Genomic DNA, 24,331 nt, shown 5'->3' with positions numbered 1-24,331 from the left:
AACATAGGACCTCTACGAGTGTCCGCCGTCTACTTCTGTCCTTGGCCATCTTGTTGGTAGCCTCCCAGTTGAGGCCTGTCATTTTCATTTCTTCTGACAGTGAGCGCCTCCATGTCTGTTTTGGAAGCCCCACCTTTCGTGTCCCTTGCGGGTTCCACTCGAGGGACTGGCGGGTTCATTGCTTGCCTGCTGCTAAGTTGTTTTTGAATTTTAAACAAATTTGTCTAATATATTTCCAGAGGTTGGAAGATGAGGTAAGAATGGAGCATTTAAATTTAAAACAGAACCATAGATCAATGTCACACAGATGTTTATTACAGAATAATTTTGATTGTAAATTTTGGAGGAATTTGATAAACATAACAAATTTATATAGAAATATAAATTATACAATATTTAACAATGATTTTATTACATTACAACTACAACAAAGGCTATGGTTGTCTTTTGATTTTTATTGCTTCATATTTATATAAACACAAATCAATAAAGGTAAAATTCATTGTACACGAGACCTTGGCATTAAATAAAGGCATCTTAAAATAACATGAGTGCACGGAGTTGAGTCTTCCTCAGATCATACAACTTCTGGAGGCTTCCATTGAGAATGGGGATGATGACTGTGATAAGAAAAATGGAATAACTGGAAGGACTGTAGCAGGATTGCAAACTGTAACAAAGAAGAGAGGAAAAAAAGGGATTTTAAGTACTATCCATATCATACATGCTACTACGACATTGGACCAAGGAGTAAAAACTCAGGGGTATCTGAATTTAAAACAAGTACATTGGTAAAATATAGTCCGCAACATATATATGAAACAAATTATTTATTTGTACTGCTGGATCTGATTTATCCTTATTCTGTGATTTATTTTTAATGTCTTAGTCTTAGGGATATGGGTGCAGCCGTTCCATCCAAAAGTTAAGGTCATTTGGATATTGAGACATCCTATATTGTATGTCCCGTCCTACATGTTAAATGTTGCTGTTGACCAGGGACCCCTTGTAAAGCGCTTTGAGCACATTTAGTGGATATTGCTCTATATAAAGCTCAATATATATATATATATATATATATATATATATATATATATATATATATATATATATATATATATATATATATATATATATATATATGTGTTTGTCATTAAGGCAACGTGCACATAATGAAAGAATGGAAAATAAAATTTCAGACGAATTTCGATCACTATAGCTACAACAATAGTAGTGGTCCAGTAGATTTAGGGTTTGACCCGGAGGAAATTGGTACCACGCTAGTTTTTATTCTGACGATAGCGGATCATGTTATGAGCCTCTTAAAAATTGCAGCAGGTTTAAATTTAACAGCTGTATAAGAATATTTTCCTCTTTGTCTTTGTTGAAAGGAAAATCCAGGCGAAGAAGGGGAAAAATTATATTGACTAGTGACCTCCCAATTCATTTTTCCTTAAGTTAATTTATTTTACAGAAAATGTAATGCTTTTTGATATTTTGGCATTTTCAAACACTTTTATGGGGTGAATGGAATTCTACAAGCGATTAAATGTTGGACCCTGTAGACTGACAGTTTCTTCATCTGTCTAACAGCCTTGCTATTCGATCTCCCTCACTTAATAATTTTTCCCTTCATTCCATGTGTGTAGTCTTGGAAGTCATGAAGTCTGTTCGCCAAATTGGTTTATTGGAACACTGGTTATTTGGAATGATTTCTGTGTGACTGATGTTCTAATATATGCGGCTTTGACTGTCATTCTTTATGTAGCAAAATGATGGTTTCATATTTTGTTTAAAATTCATAAATAATATGACAGAGAATGCCAATATAGCCTTACTTACTGATAATGATAGTTGATGCCATTGCTCTCAAAATTTATTAGACTACATTTGATCATGACTAATAAGTTTGCGAACATGACTAACATTTCATCCCCAAAACATGCTATTCTACCATAGTTTTGCGAACGTTTCCCTGGTGTGTATGTGTGTGATTGTAATGGTTATTATGACACATGTAGACTTGTCCTTCAACACAAAATTTCTATTTTTACATTCAAAAGAAGAAAAGAATTGAACTAATGGAGTTGCAACTAATGCTGCAATGTGAAAAAGACATTAATTATAATTATTGTCATAACTTTTAAAAGAGAATATCTTTTTATTGATTATGTAATCAATTTAATCGTAAATGTAATTTTCTAGAGAACAAAATATGTATAAAGTTATATTTGGATTTAATTTTAAATAATTGTTCAAAACTAACTTTGGAACAAACAGCTCCTAAAAGCTGTATGAATGGATCCATTGCCATGAACAGGGCGTTGAGAGTATTCCATATCAATGCAAAAAATGGTTGAACAATCATATTGAAAACAATGGTCATGAAAGGCTTGAAGAAATAATTGCCCAGCGCTGTGAGTGTTTCCAAAACCAGTGGCCTCAGAATATGGTGGATGACCAAAGACAATAACTCCGTGACAAATAGAACAAAGAATGACGTCACAATTCGAAGTGCAGAAAATATTTCTCTCCATACTCTCTTGTAGACTTTCTCAATCCTGAAAATGATTTGAATTGGTATATGAATATGTATTAATAATTGAGGAAATATTACACTTGTAAAATTTCAAAATATAACAACTGACAATTTTATCTTCTTTATAAATAGCTCTATTCATTTTAAGCGGATGTGAGTTGAAAACAAGCGATGGACAGACACTGATTACCGTATGATCAGAAACCTCAAAAGCCTCACACTCACAAGCAAATTGACTGGTATCCAGCAGTGATTGGGTAGCTGGATATGTCAGATTTGGTTGGCAGAAAGTACTTTATGATAATCTAGCATTTTATTCAATAAGGATAATTAGCGATTATTACCATCTATTTAATGTTGCAGAAATCAGAATAAACTCTGGCTCCCTGTGTTTCTGTGCTGATATGAGCAGTTGCTGTTTAATTTTAAATCCTAAATCTTAGCAAACAAACAATATCAAAAACTATTCAATATGTACTTACTCTTCTATTTTATCTGGCAAAAAGGCATCAAGTTCATCATCAACTGCCTCGAGAGCATGTGGACTGCTCTCTTCAAAGTAGAAAATACACCTGTGGGTGAGTAGATAAAAGAAAATAAAAATGCAATTGGCCTAACTTAAAAAGGAATAAATTTGAATGTGAATGTAGCTACACGAAGTACGTAATAATGATTTTCTTATTTCCCATTTCGGTTGATATATAAAACCTGCTATTCATAAGGACAATTTCCTCTCTCAACTCACTGATTAGAAATGTGTAGCCCACCACATCAATTATTATGTAAGAATGAACTAGATGGGGGAAAATGGAATTAATACTATAGGCAAAATAGTAAGAATTGGGAAATTATTTTTTGAAAAAAAAGTATAATTCAACAAAACTCATTCTCCTCAAAGAAAACATTCATTCTTACTCCCAATTCAGAGCTGCCTACAATTACTGAAAGTTCGTAGAATTACGAAATTTTAGCTCCAATTTCACAACTTCATGAGCATCTCTTCGTCATTAAAACTTATCGGAAATGAAAGTTGATTGCAGACTACATAATTTTAAGGATTTGGAAGTGTTATTTAATTCCGGTGAGGGTTAATTGTTAATTTTTAAAGTTAACTATAGCGTCTGCAATTTCTATCTCCCACTCCCATAAAATACGAATTTTTAGATTTTCAAGTAGGCAGATCCGCAATCATTATTAAGTTATTTTAAAATTTCAAACATCAGGCTCAACCTAACCTAATACCATTTTGAGACGTATGGTCACATATATAGTGAAGAGATCCTGATTATATAGAGGCAGCAGTAATTAATTGCTAAAATAAAAGCCACGGGCTAATAAACAACACAGACAATTACTAAAAGGGTATTTTCCAAGTGAGCAAATCTTGTCCAATAAAAAAAAAAAAAAAATAACAAAAGTGCCAAAAGTGGGGCTTAATTTGTGAGCTGAGGGTTTCTGAGCAATGTCAACCAATCAACCACCTTTCCTATTCCTCTGCTTATGTTCAAATTTGAATAAACTGTGTCATAATAGGTCGAGTCCTTGGTACTACTACTACTACTACTACTACTACTACTACTACTACTACTACTACTACTACTACTACTACTACTACTACTACTACTACTACTACTACTACTACTACTACTACTACTACTACTACTACTACTACTACTACTACTACTACTACTACTACTACTACTACTACTACTACTTTATATAATTTAACTCCTTGATGTCTGACAAAGTAATGGGGGAAATATGGTACATTGTACCATTTTTGCTTCATACCCATAGGATAACCAACTCCTTGCTACGCTGAGTGGCCTCGAGCAATAAGTCGCCTTGCCCTAGCTCACTTTTTGGTGATAAAAAGAAGGAATATTATCTTTTTTCAAAAATGTTATTCTTTACCTTTTCCCATGAGCGTCTTGAACAGTGACAGGAAGTAATGCAGGTTTTCGTTTTTTCATCTTTTTGTTTCGATCTGGCTTTGCGGGTCTTCCACCTCCTCCTTTGCTGTCCCCTACATTCTAAATTCATAATAATTATATATGACTATATATCTAAAGCATGTAGATAAGAATGAACATTACTTGTACTCACAGTCTATTTCCACAGACTTATAATGCTTCATTTATTCCACCACCAGGCTTTATAAATCCAAATTTCATTCCACACTTTACAAATTAGATATTAGACGTCTTTTTTCTACTAGTAGTACTCTTAATCCTCTCCTTACCACCCATTAGAAAATCGTCACATTTGTCTATTGTCTCATTCTGATTTCTCTTGTACGTCACAAAATGTAACGAAATGCTTTGATTACAGCTATTAATACTAAACACTGTGTTGTAGAACTCATTTTACTGAACAACATTATGTATAGAATGCACTTGTTACTTTTTTATTTAATTCGGAAAAGTATATTTTTGTGTCGGGTGGGTGTGAATTTTCGTGGGAAATCGAAAAATGGCTTGTAATGAGAGAGTTAAAGTATCTGTCCCTGTATCATATAGCCAGGTACTCATTCACACCTAAGTTGAGTAAGGAGACGTTTGTAAACTGCCTCAGCAAAGAACACAACATCAGGGCTAGACTTTTTGCAATCGTTGCCATTGCCATCATTTCAGTCACTTATCATGCTTAAATTGTGTTCCAGCCTGAGACATTGAACCAGTGAGCCACTGACATGAAGCCTGAATGTTTACAAAGAACGCGACATTGAAATTAACACTGCAAGGAATTGAAATTAGTTTTGGCTCCTATCCCTAGCACCATTGTGATCATCATATAAAATGGGGGGGGGATATATTAAAAAAAAACAAACAAACAAACAAATAACAAAACAAAATAAACACACACCAAAGCAAATAGTTTTCAGTAAACTAAAGTACAGTACAGCTAATACCACCACCACCACTACTACCATTCCAACTACTACAACTAGTACTACTACTACTACTTCGATGATGACGACTACTAATGCTACTACTACTACTACTACTCCTGCTAATACTACTAAAAAACAAACAAAAAAACTGAGCTTTTATAAGCGCAATACTCACTAAATGTGTTCAAAGCGCTTTATAAAGGGTCCCTGACCAACAGCAATACGTAACATACATGACACCTGTTAGGCGATATTACATTTTTTTATGACAGACAATGCTGTTAACACTGAGTATGATGAGAGAATGTGAGTAAAGAGCCTGTTCCAAGGACTCAACTATGCGTCGAGTGAGGCTTGAACCCAGGACCTTCCGATCCGAAAGCGTGTCATACCACAAGGCCACATAGCCGTACTACTACTACTACTACTACAACTACTACTACTACTACTACTACTACTACTACTACTACTACTACTACTACTACTACTACTACTACTACTACTACTACTACTACTACTGTTGCTGCTGCTGCTAATGTATGTAAACTGCCCCATCAAAGGACATAATATCAGGGCTGAATTTTTTAAAAATATTGTCATCAATTCAGTCACTAATCATACCCAATATCGCTTAAATTTTGTTTCAAAGTAAGACACTGGATCAGTGAGCCAATGATGCTAATTATGAATGTTTACAAAGAACAAAAGTTGTTATGCATTGACTAAAATTAACATCCTCCTCCTCCTCCTACTACTGCTACTGCTACTACTACTACTACTACTACTACTACTACTACTACTACTACTACTACTATTACTACTACTACTACTACTACTACTACTACTACTACTACTACTACTACTACTACTACTACGACTACACCTTCAACTACTTCTACTACCACCAGTACTACTGCCCCCACTACTACTATTACTACCACCACCACCACTACTACTACTACTACTACCACTATCACTACTAGCCTGCTACCAGTACCACTAACACCACCCTCGCTACTGCTATCACCACCACCACTACTACTATTGCTGCTACTACTACTACTACTGCTACTACTACTACTACCACCAAATACTACCACTACTCCTCCTCCTTCAACTACTACTACTACTACTACTACTACTACTACTACTACTACTACTACTACTACTACTACTTCTAGATCAAAATCAAGTAGATGAACAAGTCAAAGGTCAAATAAAGGAGATACCTGCGGCGGTGCTAGAGCAGCTGCATCATAGCTTTCCTTGGCCCATTGTTCTAAGACAGATTTGTGTGATCTACCGGTTTTGGGGCTTGGTTCATAGCCGTGGTTGTCTGCAGCTAGAATCAAATTGAAAATAAAAATACAATTATAATATTAAAACCTTGAAACTGTTGTATTGCTATTGCTATGGACTCTTTCTAAAAAGAACACCACTCTTTTCTTCATTTTAATTAAAAAAAAAAAAATTTACCAGTACTCTATCCTATCGACTTATGTTCCCCTGGCGTTTTTATGACCTAAAATTTCCACAAGAACCATTTCAACTCAAAACTTAAAAAAACCCACAAAGAATCATAGTCACGTATTTCTATTGTTATGGACTCTTTCTAAAAAAGAACACCACTCTTTTCTTCATTTTAATTTTTTTTAAAATTACCAGTACTCTATCCTATCGACTTATGTTCCCCTTGCGTTTTTATGACCTAAAAGTTCCACAAGAGCCATTTCAACTCAAAACTAAATAAACCCCCAAAAACAATCATAGTCACGTATTTCTATTGCTATTATATTGCTATGGACTCTTTCTAAAAAAGAACACCACTCTTTTCTTCATTTTAATTTTTTTTTTTTTAATTTACCAGTACTCTATCCTATCGACTTATGTTCCCCTGGGGTTTTTATGACCTATGAGTTCCACAAGAACCATTTCAACATTGTGCGGTTATGTGGTCTTGTGGTTTGACACTCGCTTTCGGATCGGAAGGTCCTGGGTTCGAGCCTCGCGCTCGGCGCATAGTTGAGTCCTTGGAAAAGGATCTTTACTCACATTCTCTCACTGTACTCAGGTGTAAAATGAGTACCTGGCCGTTAACAGCGTTGTCTTTGTCCGAAAAATTGTAATATCGCCTAACAGGCATCATGTCCCGTCCTACATGTTAAATGTTGCTGTTGACCAGGGCCTCTTGTAAAGCGCTTTGAGCACATTTAGTGGATATTGCGCTATATAAAGCTCAATTTAAATTTAAAACTCAAAACTAAAAAAAAAACCCAAACAAGCATAGTCATAGTCAGCTTACTGGAGACAGTCTTGACAGAAAGCTGTTGTTGATCTCTCTCAGGCTCTCCCTTGGCCTCTTGCCTTTGTCTGTCTTTCTCTTTCTCCCTGTTCTGACGAAGCTCTTGTAAAACTTTTTCTTCAGCATCGCTGTCATCCCAGTCTATTGTGACTGGGAATAAATTCAAATTAAATTTCAATCACGTTTGAGTCAAAGTTTACCATTTATTAACCCTCTCCTGGCCTTACCATCCATTGGAAAATCGTCACATTCGATACGACGAAGCCAACAGTTTTCTCATTCTGATATCCTTTGCACATCACAAATTATAAAGAAAATATTTTGTTCTAGCGATAAAAATTAGACACTGGACAATTATATGTATGAAATGTACTTGTTCCTTTTCTATTTGAGTAGGAAAAAAAATTGTGTTGGGTGGGTGAAGTTTCAGGGAAAATTCTGAAAATGGCTGCTAAGGAGAGAGTTAAAAATACCGCGAGGAACAGGGTTTGGCAAAAATTGTCACCAATCTAGTCACTGACAACGCTCAACATAGCTTGGCTTTGTTGCAAAATAAGACATTGAGTCGGTTGGTAGCTGACTATGTGATAGAGCTCGTTATGGCCACCGACATTTCTCAAGCGCACACACACACACAGATGTAGGAAGTGTGTGTGTGTGTGTGTGTGTGAGAGAGAGAGAGAGAGAGAGAGAGAGAGAGAGAGAGAGAGAGAGAGGGGGGGGGGGGGGGGGGGGGGGGAGGAGGATGGAGGGGTAGAATAATATACATTCACGATCAGTTTGACGAATAGACAATAATATTATACAACCCGAAAAACAAAGTGTTTCATTCGATGTGTACTTATTCGGTTTTACTGAATGATGTTGGATCATGCATTACTAAAACAAATAAACACAATGACCAGCAAACAAACACACACATACACACAGACACGCCCCCTAACAATTTTGTGCTTACCGGTATTGCACGCTAGCTAAATCATTACAATAGCTACTAAAGACTGAAGATGTCTGATTACCTTATTCATCCAATGACGTAACTTACAACATACTGTGCTGACCTCCACTAAAAATCTAAAAGTACATTTTATAATTAAATGTCAGCCAGAAAATTGTTCTTCCGAGTATCGATAGATCTAAAAAATGAACTTGAACATGTCAAAAAGTCTCAAAACTGAGACATATTACATGAAAAAAAAACACCAAACAAACGTGAGCTTATATATAATAGCGCAATATCCACTAAACGTGCTCAAAGCGCTTTACAAATGTTCCCTAGTCAACAACAACACTTAACATGTAACCAGTCCGTCGGCAGATTCTTAGGACGTATTACGGGACGTAAAAAAGCGAGGATGGATGATCTTTCTTGACGACCAGCATATATTTAGACTCGCCATCACCCTAAAACCAGAAGATCAATTACTCAAGGTATGTATTCAATCTTCCGGAAGAGTGTTTTACACTTCCAATAAGATTGGAACCCGTTTTTTGACATCATCACACTTTTGTTCCATTTTGCCACAAAAACTAAATATTATATTCTAATTGGTATATGTAACTTAAACCAGTCAGTTGCCGAATTCAGGAAAAACACGTATTTTAAAATCCGCAAAGTCCCAGGTTTAAGAGTCTTTGCCAAGCAAGATGAGTGTTATTTAAATCGATCGATGTTTGAAGGACGAGTTTTCAGGTCTAATATTTTATCAACTCACTCAATCCTAGAAATTTTTGCTACTTTTCAAAATTAGAAAAACATGTATTGAAAACGAGCATGTGCATGGATATTGTTATTCAACTACCATTAACATGTAAAAATTAAAAACATTAGTTTTGATACTACGCCAATAATTTTTTAAAAGAATAATGTAATAAATAGGCATGGGGTAAAAGTAATCCGGGTAAACAACGGATATAGTCGGTGTTAGGGTTGAATGATGAATGAGTTAAGACTTTTTTTCCAGAATCCGGCAGTTAACTGGTTAAAGAGTCATCGTTACACCCGTTGACTGTACGACGTACGTACAATTACAATGTACGCGATCTTCTTACCCTGAGGGGTGGACCTGTCCGTGTCCGGTATTGTGTAGACTTGACCGCGATCTTCGTAATCGTACAACTTGGGAGGGACATTAGGGGCTGGTTCATACACGTCTGAGTAATCTGATTGAGGAGGGGTAGATAATAATATATATAATAATAGATTGTTAATAATATACGTTTCTCTAGAAAAACATATGTAGCCTATTTAAAAATTTGGCTAGAAAACTCGTCCTCCAAATATTATTATCGATTGATTTAAATGACCCTCATCTTGGCAAAAACCCTCAAACCCGGGAATGCAGGAAGGCTTCGCGAAGTCCCAGGTTTTAGACTTTTTGGCTAGAAGAGAGTAATTTAAATCGAATGATATTTGAGGACGAGTTTTCTGGCCAATTTTTTAAATACTTGTTTTTCTAGAGTATTTTAAATAGTTGTCTTTCTAGAATGGGGGATCCCGATAGTTCAGTTGGTAGCGCAATCGCTTCACAATAAAAGGGATTGAGATCGATCCTGGGCGAAGTCGAGATTTTTCTGACCCCCAGTGATTGGGTAGTTGGGTCTGTTAGATCTGGCGGAAAGTACTTTGCCATAGACTAGCGCCCTATCCAAAGGGTAGCCAGCAATCAAATGCTATTGTCCGTTTCACGCTACAGAAACCGAGACAAACTCCGGCTCCATGAGCCTAACGGCTCTGAAGGACTACTTTTCTAAAGTACGGCAGTTCACTGTTTAAATAACTACTGAAGCACCGTCCGCTGCAAACTACCTAACCGTCGTCCAAGTTCCATAATTTGAGGAGGAGACTTTGACAACCTGCTGAGTCACACCGTAGCCATCGTTAAGTTATCGCCTGACACTGAAACCCAAAAAGACTGGCATTTTGACGTCATTATTTGGTTTTTCCACCGCCGAGAGAGTTGTCGTTAGTAGTGCACATGGAAACAAGTGGTCCCATTGGTTGAACTATTGAATACATCACGATTTGTTTTCTTTTGTGGCCAAAGACTGGCAATTTGACGTCATTTTTTGATTATTTTTTTTTTTTTGGTCAGTGTCAGGCTATAAGTAAACGATGGCTACGGTCACATCCGCATAGAAAATAAGTTACCACTCTCAAGCAATAATATTATACATCTTCTTCTTCTTCTTCTTCGTCTTGTGGAAACCTCCAATATTGTCGAGGATCACTCCACAGTTTGTAGTGTTTTACATTTTAAACTTGCTAAAACTCTGCACATAATACTAAAACCACATAGATTAAAAAGTCACGTTGTGAACTCCAGCAATCGCGTGAAGGCATGTTGGCAACCGTTTTCAGCCACTTCAGCTGGGAGGCTATTCCATAGTCGGGCAGTGGAAGGGAAAAACGAATACATGTGGGCGTCTGTTTTTGATGTTGGGATGGTTACTCTTGCTGTGTGTCCCCTCGTATTTCTTGTGCCGATATCTTTGATGTCGTTTGGAAGTTTAAGGCACGAATTTTTGTAGTAGATCTTGTGGAACAATTTAAGTTTATCTATCTTTCTTCTCTTTTCCAGAGGTTCAAGGCCAATCCGTTGTGATATTTCAGACGCACTTGAGAAAGGATCGAATGTGTTTGTGATGCGTCTTGCTGTTTTTCTTTGGATGTTTTCTAAGGTGTCGATGTTTTTCTTTGTATATGGGTCCCAAATTGAGCTGCCATACTCCAAAATTGGTCTAACAATAGTTTTAAAAGCAAGGGTTTGAGTTGTGATTGGGCATCTTTTTAAATTGCGGGTGATGTAAGCGCTTGTTTGATTTGCCTTTGAAGCCAGGTGACATATGTGGTCATTCCATTTGAGGTTTTTAGCAAACTCAATGCCAAGGTATTTTGCTGTCTTTACATGTTCCAGGTTTTGACCATGAAGTTGGTATTCAAATTATGTTATAGGTGCTTTCTTATTTGTGATGGTTAGAACATTGCACTTTGATAGGTTAAATTCCATTTGATTTATTGTTTCCCATTCTTGTAATTTAGCTAGATCGTCATTTAGTGTTTTGCAGTCGTCTGTTGTTTTTATCTGATTATATAATGCTGTGTCGTCAGCAAAGAGGCGCACTTTTGACCTTATACCTCGTGGAAGATCGTTTATGTACACTAAAAATAGGTCGGGTCCAAGGACTGAGCCCTGAGGTACGCCCGATGTCACCATCCCGATAGTGGAAGTCTCGCCGTCGACAAGAACTTGTTGGGTGCGATTGCCCAGAAAAGTTGAAATCCATTGTAAGGTTTTGTTCCTGATACCAACGTCATACAATTTCTGGATTAACCGATGGTGAGGGACCTTGTCGAAGGCCTTGGCAAAGTCCAGTAGTACTAGATCAATTTGACCACCTTTATCAATAGCAGCTGACAGATCATGTGTTAATGATAGAAGTTGAGTTTGACATGAGTGGTGCTTCCTAAATCCGTGCTGTTCATCACAAAAAATACTGTTAGTTTCGAGATATTCAGTTATTGAGGATCTCACTATATGCTCCAACAGTTTGCAGCAAATGCAGGTTAATGAAATTGGACGGTAGTTTTGAGCCCTGCTTCTATCACCTTTCTTGTAGATGGGTTGGACAAGAGCGTGCTTCCAAACAATTGGTATGTCTCCCGTTTCAAGAGAGAGTTTGAACAAATGTGTGAGGGCAGGTGCAAATTCGTTACTCAGTATCTTTAAGAGACGGGATGGTATTTTGTCTGGGCCACATGCTTTCTTTGGATCTAGAGTGGCGAGGAGTTTGGAAACGCCCTCTACTGTCACATTGATTTCGGCCATAGTGTTGGAATCGTTTTCTTCGCCTTGTAGTTGTTGAGTGGTAATTTTGGTATGAGCTTTTGAAGCAAAAACAGAGCAGAATTGGTTATTAAGTATGTCTGCTTTTTCCTTTGCATCAGAGTATAATACACGATCATGCTCAAGGGGCCTATACCAACCGAATCGCACCTCCTACTTTTTATAAATTTCCAGAGCTTTTTGTTTGAGTCTTCACTAACAAGTTCCTTAACATGATTATGATAGGCCTTTCTACTCTCTTTTTGTGTTTCTTTTTTCAGTCGGGCATAATTGTACCAGTCTTTCTTACTGTTGGACTTTCTCGCTCTGCTCCATGCCTTTTGTTTCCGTCTAGATAATCGTTTGACGGTGGTGTTTATCCATGGTTGGTGAAATTTCCTTGAGCTTTTCTTCGTTGGTACATGTTTGGTCATCATTTTGTTTAGGTGGTCGTTGATGGCAGTCCAAACATCCTCAGTGCTTTCTAGATGTTGATTAATTATGTTTTCACTAAAAAGACGTGTTTCTGTCCGCATTTCGGCGATATTTGCCTTTTTCCAAATAGTAATAGGGTGTGATTTTTGTGTGATTTTGTTTGCTTTGATAGTGCTTTCCGTGATGAGAATGTCATGGTCACTAATGCCTGGAATGGTTGTACACTTGACAATTAAATTTGGTCGATTTGTGATAAATAAGTCGAGGATATTTGTACCCCTTGTTGGATTTTTGTTTATTTGACTCAGGCCAAAATCTTGCAATTTGTTAATAAATGCTTGGTTTATAAATGAAGGATATTGGTAACTGATTATTTTTTCTTGTTCCCAATTGATATCAGGTAGGTTCAGGTCTCCGCTTAACCAGAGTACATTTTTCGGGTCTAGGCTATCAATACAGCGTGTTATCTCAGTCATTTGTTCCATAGTTGAGTTTGAAGGTGTTCTATACATAGCGCCCACAGTGAGTAGGCCTTGTTCTGTTTTGATATTTACGATCACCGATTCTGATTTTGTTTGAATGTCAAGCTTTATTACTGAGAGGTTCGTTGTTGTTGCAACCAGCACCCCACCATACCTATCTTCTCGGTCTTTCCTGAACACGTTGAAATATGTCTCTGGTGGAAATATTTCACTGTCCTTTATTTCGGAATGTAGCCATGTTGGACAACTAAGAATCACGGAGACAATTTGAAGTTTCAAAACACTTAACGTAGGTATTGTTCTATGATGTAAACAAGACACTTAACTTTAAGTCACTAAATAATAAATGACAAAACATTTAGATATAGCTTTCTCGGAATGATAAAATAAATGCGGGAATTTTCTTCTTCTCAATCATGATCATATTATTTTCAATTCTTGGCAACTAACCCAGGCCGACATTAGACCGTTTTGAGGCGGTCAGTGATATTTAGCTTCGATCCTTTGTAAAAATAAACAAACAAAACAAAACAAATGAAAAACCCCAAAACAAACAAAAAACAAAATAATAATAATAATAATAATAATAATAATAATAATAATAATAATAATAATAATAAAAAATAATAAATGGCCTTTGTATATATTAAAAAAAAACAAAACAAAACAAAAAACAAAAAAAGCCCCCCCCCCCAAAAAAAAACAAAAAAACAAAACAAACACAAAAAAAAAAAAATCAAAAGAAAAGTTAAAAAACAAGCAAGAAAAACAAAACAACAAACAACCCCCCACCCAAAAAAAAAAAATACAAAACCCCTCCAAAAAAACAAAACAAAACAAACAACCAAACAACAACAACAAAATAAAAACAAACAAAAAAAAAACAACAAACAAACAAAACAAAACAAACAAACCCTTGATAAATACAGGTGTCTAGTTTCCATTATGTTTATGATAACGTTAAATCGCCTTTTTACAATAGCTTAGTTAACGGTTGTCAAGACTATCGTCGTGTTAACTCCATTAAAACTATAAATGTGTGTACGTGTGTGTGTGTGTGTTTGTGTGTATGTGTGTGTGTGTGTGTTTGTGTGTGTGTATGTGTTTTGTTGTTGTTTCTTTTTCTTTCTCACAAACAGATAAAAGTTCAAATTCCACTTCCGATTGGATTAAATGTAGGCTATCCAAAAATTTGTTAAAATGGCTAACCAATGACTGGAGTTACTTTAATCGTCTCGCTGAATTTCACTCTTTCCATAGTACTTTCGGCCATTTTCTTCGGCATCCTATTACAACTTTAAATGATTATAATAATATTACAGCTAGCCTTTGGAGCCTATTTATTATTCCTCACCAAATCTGCCAAATCCACGTCCTCCAACAACTGCAGTGTACGTTATATTATATTATATCTCAATAACAATGGATTCCTCTGACAACGCATGCTGAGTGTCGCATCGTGTTTAATTATTATTATTTCAAGATCAATTGATAAGAAAATGAATCAATGTTTTGTGATGTAGCTATATTATGCAAGTTTCAGAAATTCATCACAAAAATAATATAATGTGATGCTCTTTTTTTTTTTTCATTTACATATTACTCACTCGTTTTCTTATCATAATATCAGATGACATCCCCATCATGGCGAAAAAAACAAACAAAACAAAAAAAAAAAAAAAAGCCTCTCAAACTTGGGACTTCACGAAGTCCCAGGTTTGAGAGTGTTTGCCAAGATGAGGGTCATTTAAATTGATCGATATTTGAAGGATGAGTTTTCTGGCTGATTTTTTAAATACAATTATTTCCAAAGCTGGAAAGCTTATTAATTATTCTAATTATCGAGTTAATTATATCGAGAGTCCAAACCGTTTCAATCAAGGCATTATATTAATTAATCCTGGTTGAGAAATATTACTACACTAGCTATTCCAACAATAATCAATTAACACTATAATATTCGTTAAGATGTCAAACAACTAATTATAATGTTACGCTGTGCTCTACAATTCAGGGAATGGCAACATGTCAACCAAAAAAAAAAAAAAAAAGTCAAATTAAGAGACAAAAAACTCTTGATAAACCGACGTCGATTGTTTCTTTCATTACAATTTGATGAATAGATTAAAGGCAAGATCGCGACATTCTGGCTGAACACATATTAAGAAGAGATGAAAATATGCAAGTGATCAAAGTCACCGGTGTCCTTAAGTCCATATGGACTCAGTCAACGCAGGGCGTCTTCTTCTTCTTCTTCTTTTATCTTTTCTCCCTCTCCCTCCTCTTCCTTCTTCTTCTTCTTTCTTCTTCTTCTTCTTCTTCTTCTTCTTCTTCTTCTTCTTCTTCTTCTTCTTCTTCTTCTTCTTCTTCTTCTTCTCTCTTTCTTTCTCTCTTTCATTTTATTCTATTATGTAACCGTATAAAGGATTGAAATAGCTCGAAGCAGATACAAAGATGGATATAGTGTTCTTTTTAAACGTTTACACTTGGCATTTTTAGGGCAGAATGGGGGAGAGGGGGGGGGGTCGCTGTCCAAATGAATTTAATCTTACACACTGGTTCTATATATAATATTCTTAATGCGTGGGACCAAATTATTTGGCTCTAAAATGAGTATTGGGAAGAAAAAAGAAAAAAAAAGAAAGACAAAAACAACTCGCCCCCCCCCCCTCCCCCAAGACAAAACAACCAAAATCAAAACAAAACGAATTATGCAATGTGTTCTGTGTATGCGCATGAACAATAATGTAACATTTAACTCAAATTGGCACACCATTTAAAACGATTTCATTGGTTAATTCGAATTTTTTAAATTGCCAATATAAGTCCTGATACGGAGACAACTGAAATACACCATTACATTTCAGTTTGAGCCAATCAAACCCTGTGTCAATGTCATCGCTTATCATTCCCATTACTCAGGATCTGTCATCACAGCAAATAATATGTAAAATGATGCACGATAATGTTTGTCATCAGAAAAAGGGCAGACGGTGTAATTCCAACTGGAATCATAAGCATAAAAAACACACCGTCATACACACACACACACACACACACACACACACACACACACACACACACACACACACAGGTCGTAGACAGATCCACCACGCACAAATAAACAAAGACAAAATAAACAACATGAAAAGAATCTAACAAAGAAAAAACGTACAAAACAAAACAAAAACATCAACAACCAAGAAAAAAACAAAACAAAACAAAACAAAAAAAAAAAAAAAAAAACAACCCAAAAATAAACTATCGGTGGAAAGTTTCCCTTGATGTAGGGTGGCCACTGCTAAGCCGGTTCTAGACCTTAGACTGTTTGCAGATTTCCATAACAAAATGAGCCCATCAGGAATTGTGTTATCAGACCTGCAAATAAGTTCACGTCGGTTTCCCTAGTTCTGTTAAGGGTAAGTACTTTGCGATAGGTTTTCCTCGTATCCAAAATGGAACAAGCCTTCTTATTGTCGTTTAACGTTACGGAAACTGGGATAACCTCCAACTCTAAGGGCCTTATGGATCTGAAGGACCACTTTACACATACAGATTGAGAATGCACATTCTTACCTGAAAGAGCATTTTTGAATGAGTTGAGGTGAGGTGGAGGAGAGAAGACTTCCTCTTTGCGCTTTGGAATGTCTCTGCCAGAAAAAAAAAGAAAAAGAAAACAGTAGTAAATTATATGTAAATCCGTTTGATATCAGAGTCGGTAAAAAAAAATAATTTAAAAAAATGGATGGTAAAAAATAATCTAGATTTACACTTAATTAAAAGCAGACAAGAAAAGTAAGACAAAAGGACATGGTACAACAACAACAATAATAATAATAATAATAATAATAATAATAATAATAATAATAATAATAATAATAATAATTATTATTATTATTATTATAATAACAATAATAATAATAATAATAATAATAATAATAATAATAATAATAATAATAATAATAATAATAATAATAATAATAATAATAATAATAATAATGATGATGCTGACGATGATGATGATGATGATAATAATAATAATAATAACAATGATAATAATTAATAATAATAATAATAATAATAATAATAATAATAATAATAATAATAATAATAATAATAATAATAATAATAATAATAATAATAATAAAAATAATAATAATAACAACAACAACAACAATAACAACAATAATAATAATAGTTAGGAAAAAGAACTTTGAGGCGACCTATTCAACACAGTGTAAATTGTAAAGAAACTCACTTTCTTGGTGTGGTCCGAGGCGGCGATCGTGGAGATGGATTCGTTTGATCAGATCCTGTTTGGTAAAACGTTTTAGTTTAGAATTCAATAAAAATACAAAAATGACAAAGTTGTGAGTTCACAATGATAGAATAATGTAAATAGTTTTAAAGGGAATTTCCACGTACACTACCGTACTCAATGCGCTCCACAAACCTTATCTACTCCCCGCCCAAATTCCGTTCTATATAGTACTAGTTGTCTGTTAGGCATCCTTATTGAGCTAGTAGGACTTTTTGAAAATCAGCCACTTCCTATTGCCTCAAGGATACGTCAGAGTATTTACGATTATTGACAACCATTGACCACTGACCACGCTTAACATCGCATGGCTTTGTGACAAGACGAGACTTATTCGCACTTGTAAATCAGTACCAAATTACGATGGTTATGGATAAACTCCAGATCTCTAGGCTGTATGACTGACGAACTTCTTGAGCATTGGGCTTTTATATAGCGCAATATCCACTAAACGTGCTCAAAGCGCTTTACAAAAGGCCCCAGGCCAACAGCAAATCGTGAAAAAAAAAGCGCTTTACAAAATGTCCCAGGCCAACAGCAAAGAGTATCATGTAGGACGAGACATAACGCCTTTTAATCGATATTACAATTTCTTTCCGTTTAACAACACTGTTAATGGCCAGGTATTCATCTGACACCTGAGTACGATGAGAGAATGTGAGTGAAGGGCCATTTCCAAGGACTCAACTATGCGCCGCTACAGAGCGGGGCTCGATTCCAGGTCCTTCCAATCCGATGGCAAGTGTCACACCACAAGACCACATAGCTGTACATAGAAATGTCATGTTCGAAAATTTAATAATAATTTTTAAAAAAACCCAAAAAAATTCGGGGTCATTTTAATTGATCGAAATTTTAAGTAAAAGCTTTTTGTTTTTATTTCCAGAATAAATAAAGAAGTGTTTTGTAATTGTAAGAGTACAGCAGAAAGAGTTATCACGCCATTGAGATAACATTTGCCGAACCTTTCTCTACTTAAAATACAAAATACAAGTGATAAAAGATACATTATTATGATGATTAAGATAAGTATTGATTGATCGTGATAGATGAAACGTGTCCCAAAATAAATTTTACCCAAAATCCGATAATTATCGGTTTTATCATATTTTTTTTTTCATGATAACCATATTCGAAATCCTATCTACAGTAATTAATGCTAATAGACTAATCACTACCATTGTAAATAAAAATTAAAAACACACACACACACACACACAACACACACACAAACATACACACACATATGCACGCACATGGCAGAGTAAAAAAAAGTCATTTAAACAAGGATCTACATTATTTAGAAATATTCGACAAGAGGTAAAAGAAATAATAAATGTTTTTAAAAAAATAAGTAAAAAGAGCTATTAAAAATAATAGCATTGTAATAAAGAAATAAATGAGTTAATGGATAAACAAATGAATATAAAAATAAATAAAACAACAAATAAATGAATAATTAATAAATTAATAAATGTATAAATTCGCTTTTTGAGCAACTGTGAGGCCCTGTTGCTAAAAGCATAAGAGTACCCGACTTGGAATGAAAACAAAACAAAACAGACCAAAATTTTCAAAAAAGGAACAACCCCTCCCCTCCCCCCAAAAAAAAGAAAAACAAAAAAAAAACCCACAAAAAAAAAACAAGAACAAAAAAAAAAAACGAAACAAAAAAAACAAAAACAAAACAAAACAAATACTATCTAAAAAAAAAGTAAACATAAGACAAAACAGAACAACCCCCCCCCCCCGAAAAAAAAACAAACAAACAAAACAAAACAGAGTAAGAAAGAAAGAAACCAAAAAAAAAAAAAAAAGAAAAAAAGAAAAGACACCAAAAAAAAAAAAAACCCACAAAAAAACAAAAAAAAAACAAAAAACAAAACAAAACAAAAACAAAAATGGTCCTGCTTTTATATTAGCGAAAAGTGAAAATTTAAAAGAACTGTGAAAATTGAAAACACATAAAGCTCCACCCCACTCCAAAAACAAATAAATAACAGATCCCTTTAATTGAGGGGAAGAACAAATATTACGTACATAGACGAAGGCCGGTGTCTGTGTTTGTGTGTGTGTGTGTGTGTGTGTGTGTGTGTGTGTGTGCGCGCGCGAGTGAGTGTATGTGTGTCTTTTGGAAGGGGGGGGGGGGGGGTTGCAGGGTGGTGGAAACAAACAGACCTCAACTACAATATCGTTAAGTTTACATAAAACTTTAAAAGTTCTCAAACACAATGTCTTACCTATTTCTGATTAATCTTAAAAACTGGAAAGAACCCCCCCCCCCCCCCAGAAAAATACGCCCATAATATATATATATATATATATATATATATATATATATATATATATATATATATATATATATATATATATATATATATATATAGTCTTTATATTTGAGTGATTGGTGTTAGGAAAAACTCCTCGACGACGTGCATGTTTATAAACATGTGCAATGATACATGTTTCGGTGAACTGGTAACAATGGTGATTGATTGATAAAAAAGTGGTGCCATATTAGGATTTACGCAGTCTTACATTTGGAAATCCCAACAAGGTCAATACCGCAGAGGGATCTTGGGAAATTGCGAAGAAGTCGTGATAATGAATAAAACAAATACATAAATATCAACATTTATAATAGTATAGCGCAATTCCACGGATTTACCATGAATAATGCGCCTCTGAATGTTTCATTTATTCCACTAGAAGGCTATATGGAACCATATTATCTTCTTTTCACACAGTGTAAGTCGTCTGTTATATACCGTGAAACGGACAATAGCAATGGCTTGCTATCCTTTGTATAGGACGCTGGTCTATCGCAAAGCATTTTCCACCTGATCTAACAGACCCAGCTACCCAATCACTGCTGGGTGAAAAGGTGGGGGGGGGGGGGGGGGGGGGGGGGGGTGTCAGAAATAATCTCGACTACACCCGGGATCAATCTTGGTCCCTTTGCGTTTGAATCGAATGCTCTACCAACTGAGCTATCGGGAACCCCCATGACAAAAGAAAGCAAAGATAAAAAAAATTATATTTGAAATGTATAAAATATACTTTTAACATACAATCTTAGACAACGACAGGATAATCTACTAAGAAATAAAAAAAAAGGATGGCAGTGGCTTTTTAAAAAAAACATTATACAAAGCTCCAAAACATTTCTAGATAGCAGACAAATGGTAACGAAAAAAAGGAGGGGGTTGGGCGAGAGTGGATAAATGGTTGTTAAATAATTTGAGTGTTTAGTTCTAATACATGAAGGAAATTTTTGGTAGAATTACAAAACTATCAAATGTTTTTAACAAAAAAAAAGTAAAAATATAAATGAATGAATAAAGAACTAATACCTTAAAAAAAAACAGATACAAAGATAAATACTTTTTAAAAAATTAATAAATAAAAAAACAGATAAAAATAGATAAATAAATAAACAGATAAATAAATAAATAAATAAATATGTTGTAAGTGATAAACTACATCATCTCATATTGAGTACATATTTAACATACTTAATATTTTTAAAAAAGAGAACAAACAAATCAATTGATTGGAAAAAAAACAAACAAAAAACAAAAAACAAATAGGTAATAAAAAAGGACGGAAAAATCAGTTATGTATACCAAATACTACTTAAAAATATTAAGAAATGAAATTAATAAACAAATCAAAAGTATGTATACATGACTAATATTTAATAAATGGTCACATAAAATACAAGATGAAATTATTTCTACTACTTGAAACATTAAATGAAATTCACAGACTTGTACTTCTTACAATCCAGATTGTTATGGTTTCATTATTGTTATCGATTTTAAAACAAGCCCATAATTGCTTTCGGCTATCAGACCTAAAACATGTGTTTGTAAAAATGTCTCTTTTCAGAAATTTACAAACTTATTCCCCCTATGTCCGAAAAAAAAAAATGAAAGCCAGCAAAAGAAAAAAAAACACACATAAAAGAAAGCATAACAAGATAAAAAACAAAAACAAAACAAACCAGTCAACAACAACATCCAAATAAACAACTAAGTAAACAAACAAACAAATAACAAAGAAAAAAACAAAATAACAGATAGCATAATCAAACAAAGTATAGAATGTGCATTTCAAGGTGACACGGCAAGACATTGAGTTTCACACATTATGTTGATGTGACTTACTCCAGTGATAAGTGAGTTGATTTTTTTCACTAGAAAGATAACAATAGAGGGGGCTCACCTAGTGACTGATTTATTCTGTGTCAATTTTTAACACGCTACACAATGTTTTACTTGTGTTGCTAAGTTTGGATCCAAAAAGAATAACAAAATTAAACAACAAACTAAGCAATCAATAGTAAATTAATTCTTACATTTCAAACAATAAGCTATAAATATCGCCATTAAACACAGATAATAAAAAGTATTCATTATGAAGAATCATCCTGAATGATTGCATGCGATTTTTCTAAATTTATAGAATTAGGAAATAAATTATAGTTTTCAGCCCAGGTTCATCCCCCCCCCTCCCCCCTCCAAATAAAATAAAATAAAAATAAAGATGCTGCATTGAAATAGCTGGTCATATTAATACTAATAAAAAAAAGATTGCCTTTATAGAGCAGTCCATGATAAAATTAGTATTAATACCTCCACATTATCAACATTTGATAGGGTTGGAGGTCCTGGAGAAAGCAGTCAGCAGGAATTCATTTCCTGATAGGGACACCGATGCTGGACAGATCAAAGGAAAGAAGCCATCTGAAGATTGATCTATCTTGAGGCAAAGTCAAGGCAGGGCTAAATATCCATTACTTCACCGAATAAAAACTTCTGATAACAAACCTGGGTGAATGGAGCTATTTAGCATTGAAATACAATCATTAAAGGAAAAACAGGAAATAATCCAAGTCCTTTTAGTTAAGGATTAGGCAACAAAATAACAAACTTTCCATGGAAGAAAATGGTTTGTTACAGAAATCGAAAAATGTACTTATCATAAATCCTTACCACAAAAGCAAGTGATTGGCCTAGATGTGGACATCACATTATATCATTCATCAGATAAAACAAAACGCATACATTGTGTGATGCACCAGTAGGGAATCACAATTCCAGTTTAAAATGCCAGGTTTTTATAATTGATTCTTTCCAATATTGCCACGAATATATTACTAGTGAAAAGATGTAACATTTCGCTTTATCCAGCCATGAAGGTAAGGTTGAATCATCATGATAATATAACAATGCTACGCTAAAAATCTCACCAGCTATGATACATTAAAAAAGCCAAAACATTACAAGGACATTCAACAAAAATTATCTGACAACTCTTTTCTTGGATTAAAATCAGGCAACTGGTGTATCTCATATTTTACACTCAATAGAATTAACACACTTCATTCAAATGACACAATAATTTTGTATCAAAATGCAATGAATAAATAATTCCAAAAACATAACTTGCCTTTTAAATTAAGTCTAGGCTTTGGAGTCACAGTAGCATAATCCCCATCAGGCTCATCTTCTTCTACAGTTGGGAAGGAAGGAGGTTGATTATTTCGTACAGGAGATTCTGCTGCTGTGGTATCCCAGTCTGATGCAGAGTCATCACTGTCATATGTTTTTCGGTTCTGTTTAAAAAAAATAGAAAGTAGTTTCCACTTAAAGTGCTTGAAGTGATTGTTTTACAAGGGTGTGAAGCCAACAACAGAGATGAATACAAATGACAGGAGCATTATTTCTTTTCTACAAAGACAACGCTGTTACTGGCAAACAAAGGTGAAAAAAACATGGTACACAAATTATGATAATAATGACCATAAATAAATAAATAAATGAATAAATAAATATATAAATAAATAAATAAATAAATAAATGAATACATAAATAAATAAATAAATAAATAAATAAATAAATAAATAAATAAATAAATAAATAAATAATTTCTAAAATAAAAATAATTGAAATTTTGAAAATGATAAAAAGTTTCCGAAAAAGCAATCATGGTAAAGAAATATAGATGATAATAACATATGATAACAACCATCCCCTGTTCCTCCCAAAAAAAAAGATTTTTCAATAGAATTAAACAAAATATTAAAAAAAAAAATTTAAGTATTAAAAAATATATATCTAATAACATTTATAATAATAAATTAAAAAAAAACAAAACAAACTGAGCTTTTAGATAGCGCAATATCCACTAAACATGCTCCAAGTGCTTTACAAGGGAACCCTGACCAAAAGCAACATTTAACATGTAGGACAAAACATGACGCCTGATAGGTGATATTACAATTTTTTTCCAACAGAGACAACACTGTTGACTGTACTCATTTTACACCTGAGTACATTGAGAGAATGTGAGTAAAGAGCCTTTCCCAAGCACTCAACGATGCACTGAGCGTGGCTCAAACCCAGGACCTTCCGATCTGAAAGTGAGTGTCGTACCACAAGACCGCATAGCCGCAAAATGATTTTTTGTTTCAATAAAATATGATATAAATAATAATTTTTCAAAAATGTCCCCACGGCGAATCAAACCAA

At 34.4% G+C, this 24,331-nt stretch overlaps 1 protein-coding gene across 2 annotated transcripts in view; it reads right to left on the bottom strand.

Annotated features, from left to right (window-relative positions):
• Positions 1 to 295: 295 nt before the first annotated feature.
• LOC144978314 (uncharacterized) overlaps positions 296 to 24,331 on the bottom strand; it is a 26,391-nt gene continuing 2,355 nt past the window's right edge. The window contains exons 2-11 of one of the 2 annotated variants that reach the window (XM_078924184.1): positions 23,250 to 23,415; positions 17,736 to 17,790; positions 17,054 to 17,127; positions 9,787 to 9,897; positions 7,735 to 7,884; positions 6,662 to 6,774; positions 4,454 to 4,572; positions 3,022 to 3,111; positions 2,267 to 2,561; positions 296 to 670 (exon numbers count right to left, since the gene is read on the bottom strand). In XM_078924184.1, the coding sequence (XP_078780310.1) occupies positions 578 to 670; positions 2,267 to 2,561; positions 3,022 to 3,111; positions 4,454 to 4,572; positions 6,662 to 6,774; positions 7,735 to 7,884; positions 9,787 to 9,897; positions 17,054 to 17,127; positions 17,736 to 17,790; positions 23,250 to 23,415 (1,266 nt within the window). In that variant the 3' untranslated portion in view covers positions 296 to 577. Of the gene's footprint in view, positions 671 to 2,266; positions 2,562 to 3,021; positions 3,112 to 4,453; positions 4,573 to 6,661; positions 6,775 to 7,734; positions 7,885 to 9,786; positions 9,898 to 14,686; positions 15,035 to 17,053; positions 17,128 to 17,735; positions 17,791 to 23,249; positions 23,416 to 24,331 lie in introns of those variants that run through there. The other variant, XM_078924185.1, reaches the window with a different exon arrangement.

This window comes from Berghia stephanieae, chromosome 8 (assembly GCF_034508935.2).
Source record: "Berghia stephanieae isolate SIO BIC M18660-M18661 chromosome 8, UCSD_Bste_1.3, whole genome shotgun sequence".
NCBI classification, from domain to species: Eukaryota; Metazoa; Mollusca; class Gastropoda; order Nudibranchia; family Aeolidiidae; genus Berghia; species Berghia stephanieae.
Note: the sequence above shows the minus strand (reverse complement) of the source record. Positions and strands in the feature narration are given on the sequence as shown.